The 21,420-nt window shown below is 45.8% G+C and overlaps 1 protein-coding gene across 1 annotated transcript in view; it reads left to right on the forward strand.

Annotated features, from left to right (window-relative positions):
* The window catches only part of LOC105537682 (supervillin), a 137,990-nt gene that overhangs the window by 79,015 nt on the left and 37,555 nt on the right, over positions 1 to 21,420 (forward strand). The window contains exons 15-26 of the mRNA XM_011977333.1: positions 7 to 144; positions 4,077 to 4,166; positions 4,253 to 4,339; positions 5,939 to 6,116; positions 8,364 to 8,536; positions 10,595 to 10,750; positions 12,074 to 12,210; positions 12,817 to 12,964; positions 13,093 to 13,238; positions 14,528 to 14,703; positions 17,605 to 17,749; positions 18,510 to 18,786. Coding sequence (XP_011832723.1) covers positions 7 to 144; positions 4,077 to 4,166; positions 4,253 to 4,339; positions 5,939 to 6,116; positions 8,364 to 8,536; positions 10,595 to 10,750; positions 12,074 to 12,210; positions 12,817 to 12,964; positions 13,093 to 13,238; positions 14,528 to 14,703; positions 17,605 to 17,749; positions 18,510 to 18,786 — 1,851 coding nt within the window. The remainder of the gene's footprint in view (positions 1 to 6; positions 145 to 4,076; positions 4,167 to 4,252; positions 4,340 to 5,938; positions 6,117 to 8,363; positions 8,537 to 10,594; positions 10,751 to 12,073; positions 12,211 to 12,816; positions 12,965 to 13,092; positions 13,239 to 14,527; positions 14,704 to 17,604; positions 17,750 to 18,509; positions 18,787 to 21,420) is intronic.

Below are 21,420 nucleotides of genomic sequence, written 5' to 3' on the forward strand. Positions count from 1 at the left end.
TCACAGAAAGTCGAGAGAGCCAGATGACGATTGAGGAAAGGAAGCAGCTCATCACTGTGAGAGAGGAGGCCTGGAAGACGAGAGGCAGAGGAGCGGCCAACGACTCCACCCAGTTCACTGTGGCTGGCAGGATGCTGAAGAAAGGTCAGTGTGTGTGTGTGTGTGTGTGCGCGCGCGCACAATGCACACCTGTGAGCACACTCACCCATGGAGGGCATGGTGGTACATGATAACTCAATTTAAAAGAAGAAACCATGGTCTCTTTAAGTGTTTTCTAAGAGACAAGGTCTTGCTCTTTTGCCTAGGCTGGAGTGCAGTGGCTCAATCATGGTGCACTGCAGCCTCGAACTCATGGGCTGGGGCAATCTTCCCACCACAACCCCTCCAGTAGCTGGGACTATAGGTGTGCAACACTATGCCTGGCTTTTTAAATTTGCTTTATGTAGAAACGGGGTGTCACTGTGTTGCCCAGGCTGGTCTCGAGCTCTTGGGTTTAAGTGATCCTCCCACCTCAGCCTCCTAAGTAGCTGGGACTACAGGCATGAGACACCATGCCCAGCCTTCTTTTAAATTTTTTTAAACTTACTAACATTCTATAAATGTTTTTTGTGTAGGTTCTGTGAGATATTCCTACTGAATATCTTTTCTTCATAAATAATACCTTCTTTAAACTTTATATGATTCTTGGAAATAATTGAAGGTCATAAAACAGTGACACATAATTCATTTTGTCACTGTTTTCAAAACTTACCCATTTGGAATTGGTGCAAGTGTAGGTTTCAAAAGCAATTCAAATCTGCTAACAAATTTTGGTCCTTTCCCATAATTACATCTATTTATTTAGACGGACTTTCACTCTTGTTGCCCAGGCTGGAGTGCAATGGTATGATCTCGGCTCACTGCAGCCTCCGCCTCACGGGTTCAAGCAATTCTCCTGCCTCAGCCTTCTGAGTAGCTGGGATTACAGGCGGCCACAACCACACCTAGCTCGTTTTTAATATTTTTAGTAGAGATGGAGTTTCACCATGTGGGCCAGGCTGGTCTCAAACTTCTGACCTCAGGTGATCCACCTGCTTCGACCTTCCAAAGTGCTGGGATTACAGGCGTAAGCCACCGTGCCCAGCCCCCATAATTATTATTATTATTATTATTTAGGTTTGTGGGGGAACAGAGGCTCGCTCTGTCTCCCAGGCTGGAGTGCAGTGGCGTGATCTCAGGTCACTGCAAACTCTGCCTCCCGAGTTCAAGCGATTCTCTTGCCTCAGACTCCTGAGTAGCTGGGATTACAGGCATGCGCCACCACACCTGGCTGATTTTTGTATTTTTAATGGAGATGGGGTTTCGCCATGTTTGTCAGGCTGCTCTCAAACTCCTTACCTCAGGTGATCCACCCGCCTCGGCCTCCCACAGTGCTGGGATTACAGGCATGGGACACCCTGCCCGGCCCATAATTACTTTTAAGTCGTTTCCATTTCCTTGTGACCCAGCAACTACATACCTACCCTAAGTCAGCCTTTCACAGTAAAGAAGTTTATCCCCTCTTCCTTTTAGGTTAATTCCTAGGTCCTTCTCCATGAAACCTGATTTCTCTGACCGAGCAAAGCCAATTCCGTATATGCTTTAATAGATGTCTAAAAGGTGTCCTCAGTTCCAAGGCAGTGGGATGTCCCTGCCACAGTCCTCTGCTGCTGAGCTCTTGGAACTGATTTGATGCCTGTATTCAAACATGTATGAAACTGACTTACATATGAAATGCTTAGTAAAGTTATTGGAGAGCTTTGAGTCTTCATAGGAGTGTTTGGGACTTTATTTCCTATCCTGCAGGAAATCGTTAAAATTTGGGCTCCCTTTGTCACCTATATGCACATACCATCATTTTCTAAGCTATTATTTTAAAGCAAATTTCCCAACTTAGTGGTATTCATTTTCACATGCACTTCATCTTAACATCTTGTCATCAAACTTAAGGATTTAGCTTTTCTTTTTCTCAGAACCTTTAGGGATCCACACTTTTATGATGAGTACCTAACTCATTATAGGTACATAATGAATGTTTGTGGAAGGAAGGGAAGGAGCGAGGCATGGAAATCCCTGAATTGTGATTAACTCAAATCTTAGTGGGGAATCCTTTCTAACACATCTATTCTTACCTCATCTTGGAATTGTGAAAAGATAAGAGAAGAGAATTTATTCACACAGAATGAGGTACCATTTGCCAATTTCCTGCATCAGATCACAGAACTGGATAATCGTGTTTAAACTCCTTTAACGTGAGTCCCAACCCTTCTTTAACAGAAGCACCTCCTTAGGCGCAGAGTGGCTAAGTAGAACTGGAGCTGAGAACTTGAACCTGAACTCAGGTTTTCCAACTTCTAGCCCGGACTTTTATCTTGATGATTTCCTGCTTTGGTTTCTTTTCTTTCTTCCATCTTAAAAACCCTAATATATTTGCAAGTGGGTTCTTACTACCAAATGCCACTGCCCTTGTCCACACTGACATCTGTGAAAATGTTCCCTAAGAGAGCACGTGACTGGTTGTTGTACCTAGAATTCATTGAAAAGAGCTATCGGGGAGATTTTTGTTTTGTTTTAATGTTTTGTAATTTGCATCTCCCCGCCATGAGCTATTCACTCCCTAAGGATCCTTAGCAGGGTGGGGAGCACTTTCACATCGTGCCACTGCCTGAACCACCAGCAGGGGGAGCCATGGCAGCGGGGTTTGCCCGGCACCGGCCAGGACAGGGACGGATTTCTCCGGTTGCTTTGGAAACCAGCCTTCAGAGTCAGTCCTGCTTATTAGCTGCGGAGCCAACGGCCTCTGTGCTAATAAACTCCTCTGATGTCTCTTAAGCATCCTTCTAGTAAGTGATGATTTCCCTGCCCACTCTGTGATACCAGATTTTATTTATCTTTATCATCTTTCAATAAAGTTTACTTTCTCATGGATATAAACCCTTTGCAGGTCTGGTAATTGAAACAAATTTTAAAAGTTTTATTGACATCATCAATCAAATATATGTACATAATGAGAAGTTCTTGTAGAATATTACTAACACTTGAGTTTTAAACCATTTAATGGTATTTTTTATTAAATTTTTATGCTGTTATACTTCTCCCGTTCACAGGAGGAAGGAACAGAATCATTCATTCATTTGGTTTTCCTTGCGATAGTGATTGGCATATTCTCTGGATGTTGTTCGTCCAGGGATGCATTGTCATCTAAGTGGCAATGTCATCTAAGGATTTCACATTTATTACAAATGAGTGCAGAGAACATTCACATCTCATTTTGGTTTTTGTAAATGCACTAGTTTTCTTTCCAATGCCTTCCACTTAGGTTAGGGAAGCGATACTCATCCTTCTCTTTACTAAGTTTTCTTCTTCCAGCTGGATACTTTCTTCATGCTGGAATTCCTCCCTTTCCCTTTCGTATGTCTCTGACCATTTGCCCTTTTAAAGATTCCTCACCCTGCTTCTCAGTAAATATACGAGGAAAAGCATTTCCTGTTTCCGCCCACATGGGAGATGAACAGGACCTTCCAACACGCACAGTTGGTCCAGACCTGCCCTGGTCTGTGGTTTCTTCTGAAAGGTTGGCCCTCCTTGGATTACTGTCTGTATAATGTCCCCAAGGCCACTGTCCCTCCCTCCCCTCAGCCTGAAGGAGAGCTTCAGTGCTGAGGGTCACTTGCTGGTGAGTGTGACACAGTTCATTCTGCAGATGGTACCAGTGCACTCTCAGCTGCCCCCGCCATCCCCAGAGGGCTTCAGAACTCACAGCTGCATTTGCCCAAGTTAACGTCTCATGGACATGTTTTCCCACGTCTTCAGCATTCATTTTGGAATATCAGCTTCTCAGCCACTACAGTCCTTGGAAATAATAAAATTCTGTCTACATTTGTAGTTGGTTGTCCCACAGTCGCCGTACCTGTGAAGTGCGTGTGTGTGTGCCTGCATGTGTGTACATTCTTATATGTTGTGCCATCTACCCTGGGACTCCTGGAGATTCATCAGGGTCCCAGAGATTTCCAGAAGTGACCCTGAGATGCTCAGTAGCTCGTCTGTGTGTTCCGCAGGTTTGGCGTCACCCACTGCCATAACCCCAGTAGCCTCACCCATTTGCAGTAAAACAAGAGGCACCACACCCGTTTCCAAACCCCTGGAAGGTAAGTCACCAAGGCCCCGGCCACACCAAGCCTGATCAGAAGAGGCCTCAGTGATGCGGTCTCACTGACAGTTTCTGCTCGCCTAGATATCGAAGCCAGACCAGATATGCAGTTGGAATCGGACCTGAAGTTGGACAGGCTGGAAACCTTTCTGAGAAGGCTGAATAACAAAGGTACCTACTGGAAGCCGGAAGGCTTTGCTGTGAGAATTTTTAAATCCTAATTCTGATTGCTTTTCTTCCTCAGCTAAATTGTTTTCTTTCCATTATGGCTTTACTAAGTCATACTGTAATCATTATCTTTGTTGTTATCTTCAAAAAATGAAGTTTTGGTCAAGACTGATTAGATTAACAAGCCCTGATTCACTTGATAACATACTAAATTGGGGACTTCCAATAATACATTTTTTTCTTGAATCTAAACCCTTGGGGTGTAATCCAATCGGAATTGTGAACTGAGTGATTTTGCTTATAACTCTGAAAGCAGATTATTATATGTCGGCAAAATCAACGTGATCTTGGGCCTGGTGAACTTTAAATTGTATGTTGCCAACTTCCAATAAGGTAAAAGCTAATATTATTTCATATAATCACAAATGATTTCAAAAAGAAAATTATGGCAAATGAATATTGAAATAAATGTTTCAATATAAAAGTCAATGAGGTATACAAAATAAAAGAGCAATATGCAAAAACAGCCTTTTATCTCTTGATTAAAATGTCCATTCCTGGAAACTTACCAAATACTAGGCGCTGGGAGTCCCTACTATTGACAGTGACCACTAAAAGGTTGAAAATAATACAGTCACCACTGAACAGACATATAAAAGTGTAATTTAATCACTGATCTGGCTAGGCAAGGAATGCCAATCAGCAAAGCATTTATTACACACGATGCAGCAATCTAGCCCGCGGGTCAGCAAGCGATGGCCACTGCCAAATCCAGCTGCCCACATGCTTTTGTTTTTTCTTGTTTGTTTGTTTTTAAGAGACAGGGTGTTGCTCTGTCACCCAGGCTGGAGTGCAGTGGTGCCATCATAGTTCACTGTAGCCTTGAACTCCTGGACTCACGCAATCCTCCCACCTCAGCCTCCCAAGTAGGTGGGACTATGGGCATGCACCACCAAGCCTGGCTAATTTTTGTTTCTGTTTTTGTAGAGATGGAATCCCACTATGTTGCTCAGGCTAAACTCCTGGGCTCCAGCGATCCCCCAGCCTCAGCCTCCCAAAGTGCTGAGATTGTAAGCGTAAGCCACCATGCCCAGCCTTGTTTTTGTAAATAAAGTTTTACTGAAACACATCCATGCCCATTCATGAACTATTGTCAGTAGCTTTTGCATTATAACAGCAGAACTGAGTAGTTGCAACACAGGCCCCATGTCACCCCTCCCCATGCAAAGCCTAAAATGTTTACTGGCTGGCCCTTTTCGGTAGAAGTTTGCTGACCCTTGATGTAGAATGAGGCCGAGGCTGGTTCATCCACCCTCAGCAGAAGCCAGTGCAGGTTCAGAAGCGTTCAGTGGGCTGGTGTGTGCAGTAAGGTCAGCCTCCCTCTCTCCCACCATTTTACTGCAGAAGATTTGTTCAGGTGGGAAGTCTTTAGGTCAGAGATTAAGTAAGGGCCTGGGAAGCAACCGCAGGACCCTGTATATCACAACCGTGTTTCTTCCACTCCTGGAACTTAGGAGGAAATAGAATTTTTAAACTATTGTGAAGCATAATTGGAGTCTTGTTTTTATAAAACTCTTATGTCATTTTCTTCTTTGTTGATAGTTGGCGGGATGCACGAAACGGTGCTCACTGTCACCGGCAAATCTGTGAAGGAGGTGATGAAGCCAGATGATGATGAAACCTTTGCCAAATTTTACCGCAGCATGGATTATAATATGCCAAGAAGTCCTGTGGAGCTGGACGAGGACTTCGATGTCATTTTCGATCCTTATGCACCCAAGTGAGTTATTTGGGTCTGCGTCTTTCCTCCACTGAGAAGGGCTTCCTTCGCCTACACACAGCATATCCACCAGGCTCTTTCCCCATGTGACCTCCTTCTCCTACTAACTCCATCACAGGGGCGTTAGTATTCTAGAGCCAGGGCACACTGTTGCAGGAGCCAGGGGCACGGAGCCTGGCAGCAGATAAAACATGCAGACTAGATGTGCACGCAGGCAGACCGTGTGGGCCACAGTTGCTTGTCCTGTGCCATAAAGAGGGCGTCACTGGATTTTTCACATAACTTGAATATTGTTTTGCAGTTTTTAGGTTTACATCACTTAGCAGAGAGTTCAACGCCTGTCTTTCATTGGCATATTGAATTCTTGCTCATAATGTTGCAAAATATTTGGATGAGATGGGCTCAAATTAGTACAGCTCACTAGAAAATCAGTAAGGCATGTTACTTAGCTTCCAATCATTTACAAAATCAATAGATTTGCGGGTTTTCTCAGTGATGACTAAGGGTTTCTTTTCCCACGGGAACATGACGAACCCAACTAGGAAAAGTGATTATGGTATTAGGAGTCCGTCAATTTCAAGTGCCAAGAAGAAGATCCCAATTCAAACTGATTTCAGCAAAAAGAAAAGGGCGGAGAGGTTTACCCGCTCACTGGCTGAACAGTGCGGAGGGGTTTAGGCGCTCACTCGCTGAACAGTGCGGAGGGGTTTACCAGCTCATTCGCTGAACAGTGCGGACGGGTTGACCGGCTCACTCGCTGAACAGTGCCGAGGGGCTGACCGGTTCACTCGCTGAAAAGTGTGGATGTGGCCTCGGGTTCTAGCGGCCCCTCAGAACACAGTCTGTCTTGGCTTTGGGCTGGCCGCACTCTCCATCAGGCAGTGGCCTGGCGGCAGATGGACACCCCAGCTCTGGAGTCACAAGGCTGCCTCCCTGGCCAGCCCAGCACAGGTAGCTTCTCTTCCCAGTAGTCCCAGCAGAATTTCCAGGTTTGATTTTCTTGGCTTCAACTGGAGTCCCGTGCCCATCCCTAAACCAGTCACTGTGGCCAATGGGCGAGAAGATGCCGACTGGCTAAAGGCGGGTCTCTGGGTCTCCTCTAGAGCCACGGTGGGGGCACAGGGAGGTGGTTTCCCCAAAGGAAAATCCAGATGCTATTACAGAAGCAGAGGAGGACACGCTGGACAGGCTCCACCCAGGGCAGTCCACCGCGCCCATCGGGTCTTTCCTGCGAAATTGTCAGAGTGACATATACCATTTTCTACAAGCTGCTCCTGATAAATTCATTGCATATTCCGGTTTGCTCAATTTGTTTCAGTTTGCATGTTTTAATTTCCTACCTTAAAAAATGAGCCCTTTGCTATTTTCTACTTCAAAATAGTATTTTGGGTATTTGCATACATAGCTGTTTAACCATTTCTCAATCTTCCGCCCACCCAATGTCACTGTTTAAATTATTGTATATCATAATGTAAACATATATGTATATTACACACTTGACACCATGGTATGTAAAGAGGCCTTTCGGGCACAGAGGCCCGCGCAGCTGGAGGTGGAGAGCGGCAGCGGGAGTCTGTTGGGAAATCGCTTCCCTCGGTCTGCTCACCTCCCCGAGTCTGGTTTTCCACCCCAGAGTTGTGAGAATGTGGGGTGGTCACAGATGGTTGCGGGCCTATTTTATTTCAGATATTCTTCCAAAAAGTGGTTATTTTTCAGAGGGGGGCAGTGAGTTGAGTGGAAGCTAGTCATGGAGAGACAGTAAGGGGACCGAAAGCTATTGCACAGGGAGAAAGTTTAGTCGGAGCGAAGAGGATTACATCAAGGAGCCGTGGTCTGCAAATTCCCGAAGGGCTTGTGGGAGACAGACAAGTAGACATGGGTGTATGATTCCAAAGTGAGAATTAGGACACGTGCATGGGCGCCGTAAGGAGAGGGAAGAGCTTCCTAACCCCCAGAGCTGTCTAGCAGAGCCATGAGCTGCCCGGAAGTACTCCACACCCTTCCAGGCAGAGACCAAGGGGCATGACTGAGTGGAGGCGTCCGGGCGTGGCTGAGATTTGAACTCAGTGGGCTTTCATCCCTCTTCCATCTCCAAGATTCTACAACTCCATATTAGGGGAGTGGCGGTGGGAGGAGGAGTTGCAAGATTTGTAACAAAATCAGGAAATACCCTGTGGAGTCCAAGACCCACAGGTCATCCCGGTGCGGTGTCGCAGACTGGGACCGCGGCTCTGCTTCCATCCGCAGATTGACGTCTTCCGTGGCCGAGCACAAGCGCGCAGTTAGGCCAAAGCGCCGGGTTCAGGCCTCCAAAAATCCCCTGAAAATGCTGGCGGCAAGAGAAGATCTCCTTCAGGAATACACCGAGCAGAGATTAAACGTCGCCTTCATGGAGTCAAAGCGGATGAAAGTAGAAAAGAGTGAGTATTTGAACCCCCACCCTGCTTCTGTGCTGGGGAATGGTTTCTTCCAAAGATTTACTCATTGCTTGGTTTTCTGCCTTGTGAAGGCCAATAATGGTGCTCAGAAGACCCTCATGAAGTAAAAAGGGGTAAGTTTGCACGTACATGTGCACGCTTACCTAGACTTTCAAGATTTTTCATGGAAATTCTCACAGTGTGTATCACCTGTTCAACTGGTTAATTCAGATTATCCTGGGGTTCGGTTTTTGTTTTTAAGAGACTGGGGTCTCATCATGTTTCCCAGGCTCATCTCAAACTCGCTGGCCTCAAACAATCCTCCCACCTTGATCTCCCAAAGTGCTGGGATTACAGGCACGAGCCACCGTGCCTGGTTACAAATTATCCTGTTTTGTTGAGTTTTCTTTCCAGAAGTTAGAAGAGATGGATATTTCTGAGTATGGTAATTCAGCCATTTTCAGCTCTGTAGATCCTGAACACAATCATTCTCCATTTAATCTTATTCAAGAGCAAGTCATTTGATCTCTTATAGTAAAACACCTCAAATCGCTGGGGTTTCTAATCCTAGATTTTTATATTATTAACTAACACATACGCCAGTGCTTTTCAAATTGTTCTTGGTAGGACCCTGAGCTTCTCTGAGTTGGAATGTGGGCTGGAGGGAGCCGGCTAGGGGCAATGAATGCAGGCGAGGAGATGGGCTTTAGACTCTCACTCCCACTGTAGGCTGAGCCACACTGCTCTCATCTGCCCAATAATGTGGGGTTCCATCATTCTGAAACAATGATTCTCTTGGTTTGAGGTGATAGCATGCATAATCTTGATTTTGGGAATAATCTTCCTATAATTTTCATTTTCCCATAACACTCATAAACCTATTTCCTCATGTTTTTCTTAGAAATATAGTATTTAGATGAAGTGGTTGAGTCTTTTCGTTATAACTGGTTTACTAAGAAAGTATATTTCAGACCACGCATGGTGGCTCATGCCTGTAATCCTAGCACTTCAGAAGGCAGAGGCAGGAGGATCACTTGAGTCCAGGAGTCTGAGAGCAGCCTGAGAAACATAGCAAGACTTCATCTCTACAAAAAATAAAAAAATTAGCCAGATGTGGTGGCACTTACCTGGGGTCCCAGCTACTCAGGAGGCTGAGGTGGGAGGATCACTTAACCCCAGGAGGTCAAGGCTGCAGTGAGCCATGATTGCACCACTGCACTCCAGGCTGGGTGACAGAGCCACACCCTTTCTCAAAAAAAAAAAGTGTATTTCAAAACCACAACACCATAATGAATTGACAAGTGGTGGTATATGTCTTCAAAGCTAATCCCAGTGAAATAAATTTCTGAATTTCTCTCCAGCATATACATTTTTAAAAACAATAAGTTGGAGAAATAAATGTTTGTTGGCACAGATTTTACATATGTTTCCTCTGCCTCCACTTTTGGGGGCCCAGGGGTTGGATTAGTGATGACTGAGCGATCTGCAGATGTTTGCTATTTTGCACTGAAAACCCGTCTTATAATTACAGTCTTAACTCTAAGAGCCGAAGACCTCAAGATACCATCTGGCTGATCACTTTGTCTTCAGATAAAGATTAGCACCGAATCATCCCTTACAGAGTGTCTACTTTTTTTTTTTTTTTTTAAACATATAAAGGGTTTTGGTGAAAGCCGTCTAACAGTCATCTGGCATCTGTACATTCGGGCATCTAAAAGTTGTTAGGATTTATAACAGCTTCCAGTGGAATTGCAACAAGTGAATCCGGCTCCTGGTTTTGTACTAAAGTGGCTGGTCCACATCATCACTCAATTCCTGTCCCTCTGCACAGCGCGGTGTGACACTTGTCAACAAGCAGTTTATATTTTCAATGCTGTATTTAATTCTTAACCGGTGGTTAAGCACTGAATTGCACATTTAATCAAACTTGATTATGTTTTCCCTTTCAGGATTAACTTGAAAAGGCAAAGGTGTTGAGTCAGTTATGAATAATTTCTGACTGCAAATATTGTCACTGTAACTGAACCTCCTGCGTTGTCTTTCCTTATTCAACCCGCCCAGTGTCTTCCAACTCCGACTTCTCAGAAGTCACCCTGGCGGGTTTAGCCAGTAAAGAAAACTTCAGCAGCGTCAGCCTGCGGAGCGTCAACCTGACGGAACAGAACTCCAACAACAGCGCTGTGCCCTACAAGAGGCTGATGCTGTTGCAGATTAAAGGTATTTCAGAGCAGCCTGGCACGGTGACTCAGGGCCCGTGGTTTCTGTCTGGTCACATAAAGATTCCTGACTGTGTAATTCATCGCCTGTGCCGGGAAGGGAACGCACGCTTTTTGAGAACCTAGTGTGTGTTCCTTGCTATACAACCTCCTGTCTCTTAAGCTTCCCCCAATCCCATGACATAGGAAGTATTCTGCCCATCATGGCTTCCAGAGGCAGGAATGTGTCTGGGGTACCGGCAGCTACTGGGTGGCAGAGCTGGATTCGAACCCAGGTCCCCCCACTCCAGAATCCCAGCTTTTGCTCCTGGTGCCCCGTGCCCCACGTGGTGGCCAAACATCCATGCAGTTACCAGAGGTGCCCTATGTCATCAGAGGGGCTCTCTGCTCCCTGCCCAGTTCTCCCCGAGTCAGTACAGAACCGGGGAGGAAGACACAGCTTGGGGAAAGAATCAAGGGAAGGTGGATGCAGATGAAGCCCACCTGCATTCCACTCCAGTGCCCTTCGTGTCCGTAGCCAGGGAGATTCCAAAGACTAGCCAGGGAGATTCCAAAGACAAACCAGGGGGGCTCTGGGCCATGAGGAGGGAGACTCGGCTGCCTCCTGGCGGCCACTGTATAGATGAATCCTCCAGATGTGAATGGGGGAAATAGCCTCTCCCTCCGGGAGGGTTTCCCACGTCTTTCTGCATGACCGCTGTCCTATTGTGTGTGTTTAAAAAGACCAGTGACAAGCTCAAATAACCGATCTCTGTCCTGAGTCCTAACCCAGAGACTACACGATCAGTGTAATTGTGGAAAGCTCAAAATCAACAAATATTTAGGAAAAGGTGTTGAAAGCCACAGAAGGTGGTGGCTCCATCCTTCCTGTTGAGAGGCCCCTAGGGTTCATAGTGGAAACTCCCTAGGGGAAGATCTGACCCTTCCTGAAGGCGTGGCTTCCCTTGCCTGGGCCACAGATGTAATTGGGTGCAGGAGGTGGCCAGGGGAGAGAAAGGCCCCCGGAGAAGAGTGAAGGAAGGAAGAGGAGCCTGTGCACTCATCTCCCTGGAAGGGGGAGCCCTCATTAACCCACACACGTGACACTGATAATGGTCCTGAGAAGCGGGTGACATTTGGGAAAGCACAAACCACAGAAGCAGCCACTAGCGCCATCATGATGCCCTTTCTAAATCCCCCTGCCGCCACCCTGGGCCATGGGCACTCTTATTAGCAGACAAGACTCTTTAGAAGTGAAAGTGTCTGCAGCAGAGATGCTTCCAATGTGGGTGCGTCCTGTCCCCGTTCTGTCTGGAAAGACGGTGATTGTCTGCCTTGTATTCAGGAAGAAGACACGTGCAGACCAGGCTGGTGGAACCTCGAGCTTCAGCGCTCAACAGTGGGGACTGCTTCCTCCTGCTCTCTCCCCACTGCTGCTTCCTGTGGGTAGGAGAGTTTGCAAACGTCATAGAAAAGGCAAAGGTTGGTACCTGAAAAATAAAAATGCTTTAGCTAACCTCTCCTTTACACACCAGTGGAGTGTTCTTCCTGGCGTCAGTCACAAAGCTTCTCAAACGCCAGGTGTTGCATTCAAATGAGAAGGGATAGGTAGGATTTCTTGTCCTGAATGTCTCTCAAACAAGCCTTCATTACGTATTTAAATGGAATGTTTTAGGACTATGACCTACACCCAAGTGTTTAGATCCTGGGTTCCTTCTTACTCCTGTGTAAAAAAGGAAGTGGCCCCCTTTAAAGTCCTTTATCCCAGGTAGCTGTGAAGTTCTGCCATAGACCTAGTGAATGAGACTGTCACGGGGTAAAGCCCAAAGAATGATGTTTTTTAAAAGCATCACATGTGACCTATTGAAGATGGAGAACTGTTGCTCTAAAGAATTGATACTCCCTGGTCTTTCAGTTACATTTTCTTGAGGTCATTGAAAATACCCAGTAACCAGCATCCATCCACACCCATGATCACAAGGCTTTCCTTGCAGGCACACACTGTTTCTCCCTCTGGTTTTGACACGTGCCACTCTGTCTAGCCAAGGGCTTTTCTACCCAGGTAATTGTATTCCTTTCTTTTCTTAGGCCTCAGAACTTGCAACTTTAATTCAGACAAAGAGGGAACTTGGTTGTAGAGCTACTTATATTCAAACCATCGAAGAAGGAATTAATACACACACTCATGCAGCCAAAGACTTCTGGAAGCTTCTGGGTGGCCAAACCAGTTACCAATGTAAGACTTCATTGTACTTCAGAGATTGACAAGACTTGAATCTGCTTTCTTCTCCCTTAGCTCATTCTTCTAAACCAGCTACTTTGCAACGTAAAATGTGATGCCCTCCTGTTGTTCTTATCCCCAAGCTGCTGGAGACCCAAAAGAAGATGAACTCTATGAAGCAGCCATAATAGAAACTAACTGCATTTACCGTCTCATGGATGACAAACTTGTTCCTGATGATGACTACTGGGGGAAAATTCCAAAGTGCTCCCTTCTGCAACCCAAAGAGGTACAGTCCGTGGGCTCTGCCCTTCAATGAGAAAGCACATTGAAAGCACTCAGCACAGGCTGCCCAATAAATTAAAGAGTAAGTGCCCAATAAAGGTTAGCCAGTGTCAGTACCCATTGTAGAACATTTACAGTTTTTTAAAGGATATTTGTGATTTCAAACCATTACTGATATCTTAAATGCTAATATGGAATCCAGAATATCATTTAGAGTTGGCATGGATCATTGAAGGCTTTTATGTCTTAGGCAAAATACAAATATTACTTAGCCCTATCTTTTGCATTTTGCATAAACATTATAATAAAACATTTTTAAGTCCTTAAGTTTGAGGAACACCAGATGCACGTATATATAATTTATGGATTTCCCAATTAATGTGCTGTTTTTGTCCTGTCACAGTAGTAAATATTTATTAATTACATACATTTCCAGTACCATTAAGCATGCTAAGTATTCAGAAAGTGGAAGACACACAGGCCTTTAAGTTTAATTGGGCAGAAGAGTATTAGAAGGAATGTAATCTGGAGCAAGGTTGACTGTGTGATATGTATGGGCATTTACATGAGGGAAAAGTCACAGAAAAAGAAATTTTCAGGAATAATTTTACATAGAAAGTGAAATTGAGCTGAGTTTAGAGTTAAGCAAAATTTGAATTGCTGGAAGTGAAGGGAGAAATCATTCTAGGAGAAAGAATAAAATGAACCATGAAAATAAGAAATAGCATTACATTCATGTATTCATTCAGCAAATACTTCGTAATCAACCCCTCCTGTGCGTATTGTTATGATCTGATCTTTGCCCTTAAGGATTTTGGAATTGTGTACAGGAGGGAAAACACCATTGGACCATGAGTGCCTGGCGTGTAGGAAGTGGCCTCTGTGTATATATTAAGTGAATGAATGAGCACATGAGACGGGGAGGAATAAGGGAGAGAGGGAGGAAGTCGACAGGACAATGTACCTAAAGAACTCTTGTGAATCACAAGTTGTTAGCAGTTTGAGAGTTCAGAGGCGGGAACATTATCTTGGCCACTTAGGACACTGGGAGGAGGAATCATGCCCCCAGGGTGGAGGCTGGCTTGGCGGGGCAGTGCCAGCTGAGATCTCCTGGCATTTTGTGCGAGGCAGTGCCAGCTGAGATCTCCTGGCGTTTTTGTGTCTGCGTTGGTCGCCCCATTGGGATTTCTGTCTTCCTCCATTTGAGTCGCTGTCAACAGAGACCTTGTTGCACCTGATTCAACTGTTGCACGTTCTTGAAGTTAACATATTCTTTTGTACCATGTCTCCCAGGTACTGGTGTTCGATTTTGGTAGTGAAGTTTATGTATGGCATGGGAAAGAAGTCACATTAGCACAACGAAAAATAGCATTTCAGCTGGCAAAGCACTTATGGAATGGAACCTTTGACTATGAGAACTGTGACATCAATCCCCTGGATCCTGGAGAATGCAATCCGCTTATCCCCAGGTACTCCTGCCACCGCCTGGGGACGGCTCCCCGAGCGAGCTGATTCCCTTCGATCCCTCCGTTCTCACCACAGTCCTCTACTCTCGCTCTTTATAGGGTTCAGTTTTCATAAACGGTTATATGCAGCGGACTGTGAATAGTCACAAAAGGAACCGTTCTTTAACTTTTATCTAACTGTTGTGGAAATATGGATGCTGTAGTCTTCTGGAAGAGGTTTGTTACAGTTGATTTCTTGAAGTGAGCAAGAAAAGCTGCCAGTTCCCCTGCAGCGTCCCAGGTGCTGCTGTGGCAGACGAACAGCAATTGTTGAAACAAATACATGCAGATCTGAAAGGCTTCCCGGGTCTGGAATTCAGCCATTGATCTGAAAGTGCAAAAGCAACATGCCTTCTTCTAATTTCTTACCTTCCCAGCATCACCCTCAAATTCCAGGATTTATTTGGCAGCAGATGATGTTTATGTCTTTATACCTTTGGGAAGGGAAGAGGGGGAGAAGATGGTATTAAAATTATGATTGCAATTTTAATATTCCCTGCATGTACTGGACTCTTTAAAGTCATTTTAGCAATTCAATAGAGTATGTGCAAACTCTATGAAAAAAAGAATTCTTACATGCAGAAGATTGTTGTTTTTTCAACTATCAGACCAAAAAAAATAGGCTTTTTAACTATGTGTGCCATTACAATAGATTAGAAACCAATGAACCATGAAACAGCATAGAATTATTGGGCATCACACAGTACATTTTAATGTTTTCCATTGAACTGGTCTATGAATTTCAACTTTCCTGCCTAGTTTCCTGCTGTAAAATCCAATTATTGATTTTCTTATTAATTAATGATTGTAGAAACCATTAAAAGGTATGGCAGTGCGATAAGTTTTCAAGTCCCTTTTAAGCAAATGCACTAATGTTTAACATCAGTATGGTAACAACCGTTGTTTTAAGGACTGGAACTACAGCTCAAACGATTTTATTTGGTATATCAAAGGAAAGAAAACCAGGCTAAAGCATAAAATCTGTGTGATGACCAACTGTATTTAATAATGGCATAATCACAGATCTGGAAGTAGATGACGGAGCTCCTAACCCACTGGTTTTCAACATCTCTGAGACAGAATCACCTGAGGGGCCTTTAAAAAGATGCGTTTGCTCAGCCCAGCCCCAGAGATGTGTTTTCGATTCATGTGAGTTAGAGCTTACGTGTCAATATGTCTTAAAAGCTCCCGGGGATTTTAAGATGCAGCCGGGATTACACACCCAGCCCTTCTTAGCAAACGAGGCTGAAACCACTGAGCCCAGTTCCAGCTGTAAGTCAGGGAAGCGGGGAGAGAAACACACCTGGCTCCTGGCCCAGGTTCGTCCCCCTCACCCTGCAGTCTGCCACGTGGCTTGCTCAAGACGCTTCAAAACATAAACGACAGATTCTAAAGCAGAAACCAAGAGCCTTTTCAATCATCATCTTAGCAAGCCTGCGGAGTAGGACTGACATAAGAGACAGGCATTCAGATATTTTCTGATAAAGACCACAGCCTTTCAAGACCGCGTGCATTTTCCATAGGTGCTTATGTTTGGTTCGCGAAGTCCCACAAGAGCACGAGGTGGAAGTGTCTGTGTTCTGTGATTTATCCGGCAGCTTTCTTTGAATCAGGCAGCCTTTTTGACGTGCCTCAGCTGTGACATCAGCAGCTGTGGTCTTGACCAAGCAGGAAGCCACTGAGGCAGTAGCACAGCAGGGCAGGAGCAGCAGGGCGGGTTGCTCTAAGGGGTGGCTGCATCCCGGGCCGGATTCACAACCGAAGATGGATGTGGAGGGATAAGAGATCGTGCATATTATTCCAGAGCTATGCCCTCCACAGCATATTTTCTCAGCTCTACCTTTGTCTAAAATACCTGTGTTCTTGGGGACAGTGTAAATTCTGAAATCTTACGGCCACACAAGACCTCCAGGTGGCGCTGTGCCGTTTTCTTTCCTATTTCTCTGTGCTCTCCATGTCTGCTGCCCTGGCCAGTGGCTTAGAAATAAGTGCACAAAAAGGCACTTCATGATCTATGAAAGTGTGTTCATTTTAGTGACGGGAGAATCTCCGTACTCTGGAGAGCTTTGCTGTAACATGACATAAAATAGTAGAGAATTGAGGGAGGAGCTAGGTAGCTTCCCTATGTCTATTAATTAATTGGAAGGGAAACTTGGTGAGTGTCTGCAGGTGACTGGGCGGCTAAAGTAGACAAGTGAGGTTTCCCCGTGGCTCCTGCCTTTGCCAAAATCCCCACCCAGCGTGCCACCCCAGGGCATCCCAAAGACAAGAATTTGCTAGAATGTGGCCCACGCCTGTAGTCCCAGCACTTTGGAAGACTGAGAAGGAAGGATCACTTAAGGCCAGGAGTTCAAGACCAGCCTGGGCAACATACCAAGACTCCTGTCTCACATAAAAAAAAAAAATCAGCCAAGCGTGGTGGCACATACCTGCAGTTCCAGCTGTTTGCAAGTCTGAAGCAGGAGGATCACTGCAGCCCAGGAGTTCGAGGCTGCAGGGAGCTATGATTGTGCAATTGCACTGCAGCCTGGGCAATAGAGCAAGACCTTATCTCTAAAAAAAAAAAAAAAAAAAAAAAAAAAAAATTGCTGGAATGTAAGAGAAGTCTAGTCCTGACATGGTTCATGTCACATTCAAGCATATTTAAGACTCTATGGACACAAAGCTTTGCAAGACTTCAGACTAAAATAACAACATGTCATTGTTTGGTAAAATGCAGGAAAATAAACCATTTGTTTTATATGTCCTTAAGTACTTTGAGGGTTTTTCCAGTAGCCGCATGTGTTTTAGATTCCTTTGTTTAAGCTTGGCTTAATCTTGGTTCCTTTCCTGTCTGTTCTCCCAACCCCCACCCCCACCCTGCAGAAAAGGACAGGGGCGGCCCGACTGGGCGCTATTTGGGAGACTTACTGAACACAATGAAACGATTTTGTTCAAAGAGAAGTTTCTGGATTGGACGGAACTGAAGAGACCGAATGAGAAGAACCCCGGGGAACTTGCCCAGCACAAGGTATTCCAGGGACCAAGTCTCAAACCTCAGGGCTTGGTTCGGGTCCCAACAAACGTGGCCTTGATGTAATATGATCAAATCAGGATAGTTCGCATGGTCATCACCTCAGATGTATCATTTCTTTGTGGTGAGAACATTCAGATCTTCTCTTCTAGCTCTTTTGAAATATGCAATACAGTATTGGAAAACAGTCACCCCACTGTGCAGGAGAAAACCAGAGCTCATTCCTCCTCTCTGGTTGTCATTTTGTAACCTTTGGCCAACATCTCCCTATCCTCCCTCTCCCATCTCCTTCCCACACCCCCTTCCCCATAAAACAGATGTGTGTATCAACACATCAAATCATACCCATAATCATGTGTCAACTAAAATACTTTTTTAATTAAAAAAAAAAAGCCATGGACACACACACACACACACACACACACACACACACCCTTAAAGCTAAGAGGCCTTCCCAGGATTCACTGGTAGAACAGCAGACAGGCCTCCAATTCTAATCTGACTCCGGGAGGTGAAGAGTCTGGTTTGCACCTGTTCTCAGGCATCCATGTGCTGTTGTGGCAATGGGTGTTCAGGCCTCCCAAAGTCTTTCTGGAAATGCAGCCTTTCCCTGACTGCAGTTAAACATCCGAGGATGAGATAGAGGATGGAAGCTGTATTTTTATGCTGTCCCAGGAACAGCTGAAGCAGTGTTGAGTGTGACAAGGAATGGCTGTGGAAACAGGCAACTGAATCAATGTCTTCATGTTCCCCACAGGAAGACCCCAGAGCTGATGTCAAGCCGTACGATGTGACACAGATGGTGTCCATGCCCCAGACGACAGCAGGCACCATCCTGGACGGGGTGAACGTCGGCCGTGGCTATGGCCTGGTGGAAGGACACGACAGGAGGCAGTTTGAGATCACCAGTGTCTCCGTGGATGTCTGGCACATCCTAGAATTCGACTATAGCAGGCTCCCCAAACAGAGCATCGGGCAGTTCCACGAGGGGGATGCCTATGTGGTCAAGTGGAAGTTCATGGTGAGCACGGCAGGTTAGTGAGCGCTTATGGTTTTTTCCAGCTGAAAGAGGCTGGTCTGGCAGCCCTACGGGAGCCAGCTTCCCCAATGAGCCCTGTTGTGCTCTCTGCTGGGTGTGTGCAGTGGGGCACTGCAGTCATGTGCCTTTGAGAGCCACCTAGTAAACCACAGAGATGAAAAGAAGGAAGGCCAAATTCCTAACAACCTAGCATTGCCAAGGCCGCTGGTGTTCACCTGTAGAAATTGAACTTGCACATCAAGTCTTCTCGGCTCCCTCTCGCTCTCCCCTGCCCCTGTCCCCAGAGCTTTTCTGGGAAAGAGATGATTGGCCTCTCAATGATATTTCCCATGTGGCTGTGTGCTGCTTCAGTTAAAGTGGTTAAGTACAGCATGTCTTCGTGATTTAAAGCTGGAACCAAATGGGCTGTAACATTATAGTCAATACATGCACGGAAGATTGATTTGAAAAGTGAAAGAGGCTGTTTCTCCCGAGACTGAGAGCACGGATGGTGCTTTGTGGGTCTGGTGTAGTAAATGCAGAGTCTAAACTCCCCTCGGTTCCTGTTGGTGACAGACCCTATTGCAAAACACTCGCCTGGATGCTCGGTGCTGGGGAAAGGGGGAGCCCAGTGAACTCTAGAGAAATCACCCCTTTCCTTGCCAAGGAGGAGCCTTTCCCACAGCGCTCCTCACCCCTTCCCATTTAGGAGAGCATGCAGGTCACAGGTCTGTGATTTCAACTCAGAAGAGAGTTTTTTCACCTCTTTACAGACCCCTTGCTGTGCAGGTGCACCTGCCCCCGGGGCCACAGGAAGCACAGGCAGCTGTTTGCTGATCAGAAAACTGCAGGCTTGGAACCATGTGATTTCTTTCCTGATTTATACAAGATGTATCTATTCATCAGCTGACATTTCCTGAGCACCTACTCTATGGAAGACACTTTGTAGGGACCAAGTAGATATTTCGGACCCTGTCTCCAAGACGCATGTGGTATCAATGACATAAAGCAAGTGCAGGAACAGCCAGCAGGCGGGCCTCGCTGAGTACATGGCTGATGGGGTTGCGTGCTGTGCAGAGCCAGGCTGTGGCCCAGAGGTCCCCTCGCCTCCTGGGGCATGATGCTGGGGGCTTTACCCTGTCTCTAACTGAGTGCCTACCGGGCTCCGTGAGACTTGTTCTGTTGTGGTGCTAATTTCTCAGATGAGGACCAGGAGAGTAAGATCAGGGAACCTGCCTGAAGCCACACAGCTAGCAGGCAGCAGAGCTGGACACTGACACCCAGGCCTGCCTCTTTTCAAACCCAACTGTGCTGTTAACCCGCTCTGCAGGCAGGGAGTCAGAGTGGGGCTCCAGCACAGGATGTGGGGAGCCATGAGTTTGGTTACAAGGATGGGCCAAAGATCCCAGTCACCAGACCGTGGAGTAGGTCAGGGTTGAACCAGCACAAAGCAACTTGAGGCTAGGCTGCTGAACACACCAAACTTCAGGAGCTTCTTAAACAGCAGGAATGGGCTCTTCCAGGGCCCAGGCAGCTCCAGCCTCTCCTTCCAGGGAGTAGTGGGGTGTCAGACAAGGAACCCCAATGGGAGGGACATTTCTTTCTCTCTTTTCATTTTTTTTTTTTTTTTTTTGAGACAGGGTTTCACTCTGTCTTCCAAGCTGGAGTGCAGTGGCAGAATCTCGGCTCACTGCAGCCTCAACCTCCCAGGCTCAAGCCATCCTCATGCCTCAGCCTCCCAAGTAGCTGGGACTATAGGCACGTGCCACCATATCAGGCTAATTTTTTATTTTTTGTAGAGATGGGGTCTCATTATGTTGCCCAGGCTGGTCTCAAACTCCTGGGCTCAAACCATCCCCCACTTCAGCCTCCCAAAGGGAGTGGCATTTCTCATCTGCTTAATTTCTTATGAGCAAGCAATTGGAACTGCTCCTTTCCTTTCTCGTAAGGAGCCGTGTCCCTTGAGGGAAGGCCACAGGCGCTGGGGCCCTACAGCCTGGGATTCAGAATCTCAGGCCCTCACTTACCAGCTGTGTGGGCTGGGTAAAGTTACCCTGTCTGAGCCTTGGTTTTCTCAGCTGGAAAATAGGGATTATAGTACTCAGCTCACAGGACTTTATAATCAGGTATATATGATGTTTAGCAGGTGTCTGGCCTGTGTTCACATTGTAGGTGCAGGAAATACTCATCACTGACATGTCAGCAGGAACAGCATAATTACTGTTTTTAACTTGAGGATGAGATAACATGGATCTCCCCAAAATAATAATTTCCGAAGAGTCACTGTCGTAGATTTCCGCTCTTGCTCTTGTGCAGAGGTGGCATGTACAGTGATCATCTCTGATGCTGGTTACCAAAGACGACAATAATAGGGAATTGAGTGTGTTTTGGGGCAGGCAGATCTCTTCACCTTTGGAGTAATGGAACTGGGAGCTTTAAAGAACAAATTAAGGCACTTGGAGTGCCCGTTCCTAGAATGCAAAAAGGGAAATCGTGTTGTATAAAACCAGACATAGTTTAATTTAGCCATTTTCTTACTTTAGCTGTTAGTTATGAGGGGAAAAGAAGGTAATAGTGAGTGAATGAATGAGTAAACCTGTTAAAGTGAATTAATTAAAAATAAAGTGAAGAGTTCAAAGACTTTCATGGA

The sequence above is a fragment of the Mandrillus leucophaeus genome, unplaced genomic scaffold (genome assembly GCF_000951045.1).
Source record: "Mandrillus leucophaeus isolate KB7577 unplaced genomic scaffold, Mleu.le_1.0 Scaffold178, whole genome shotgun sequence".
Classification (NCBI taxonomy): domain Eukaryota; kingdom Metazoa; phylum Chordata; class Mammalia; order Primates; family Cercopithecidae; genus Mandrillus; species Mandrillus leucophaeus.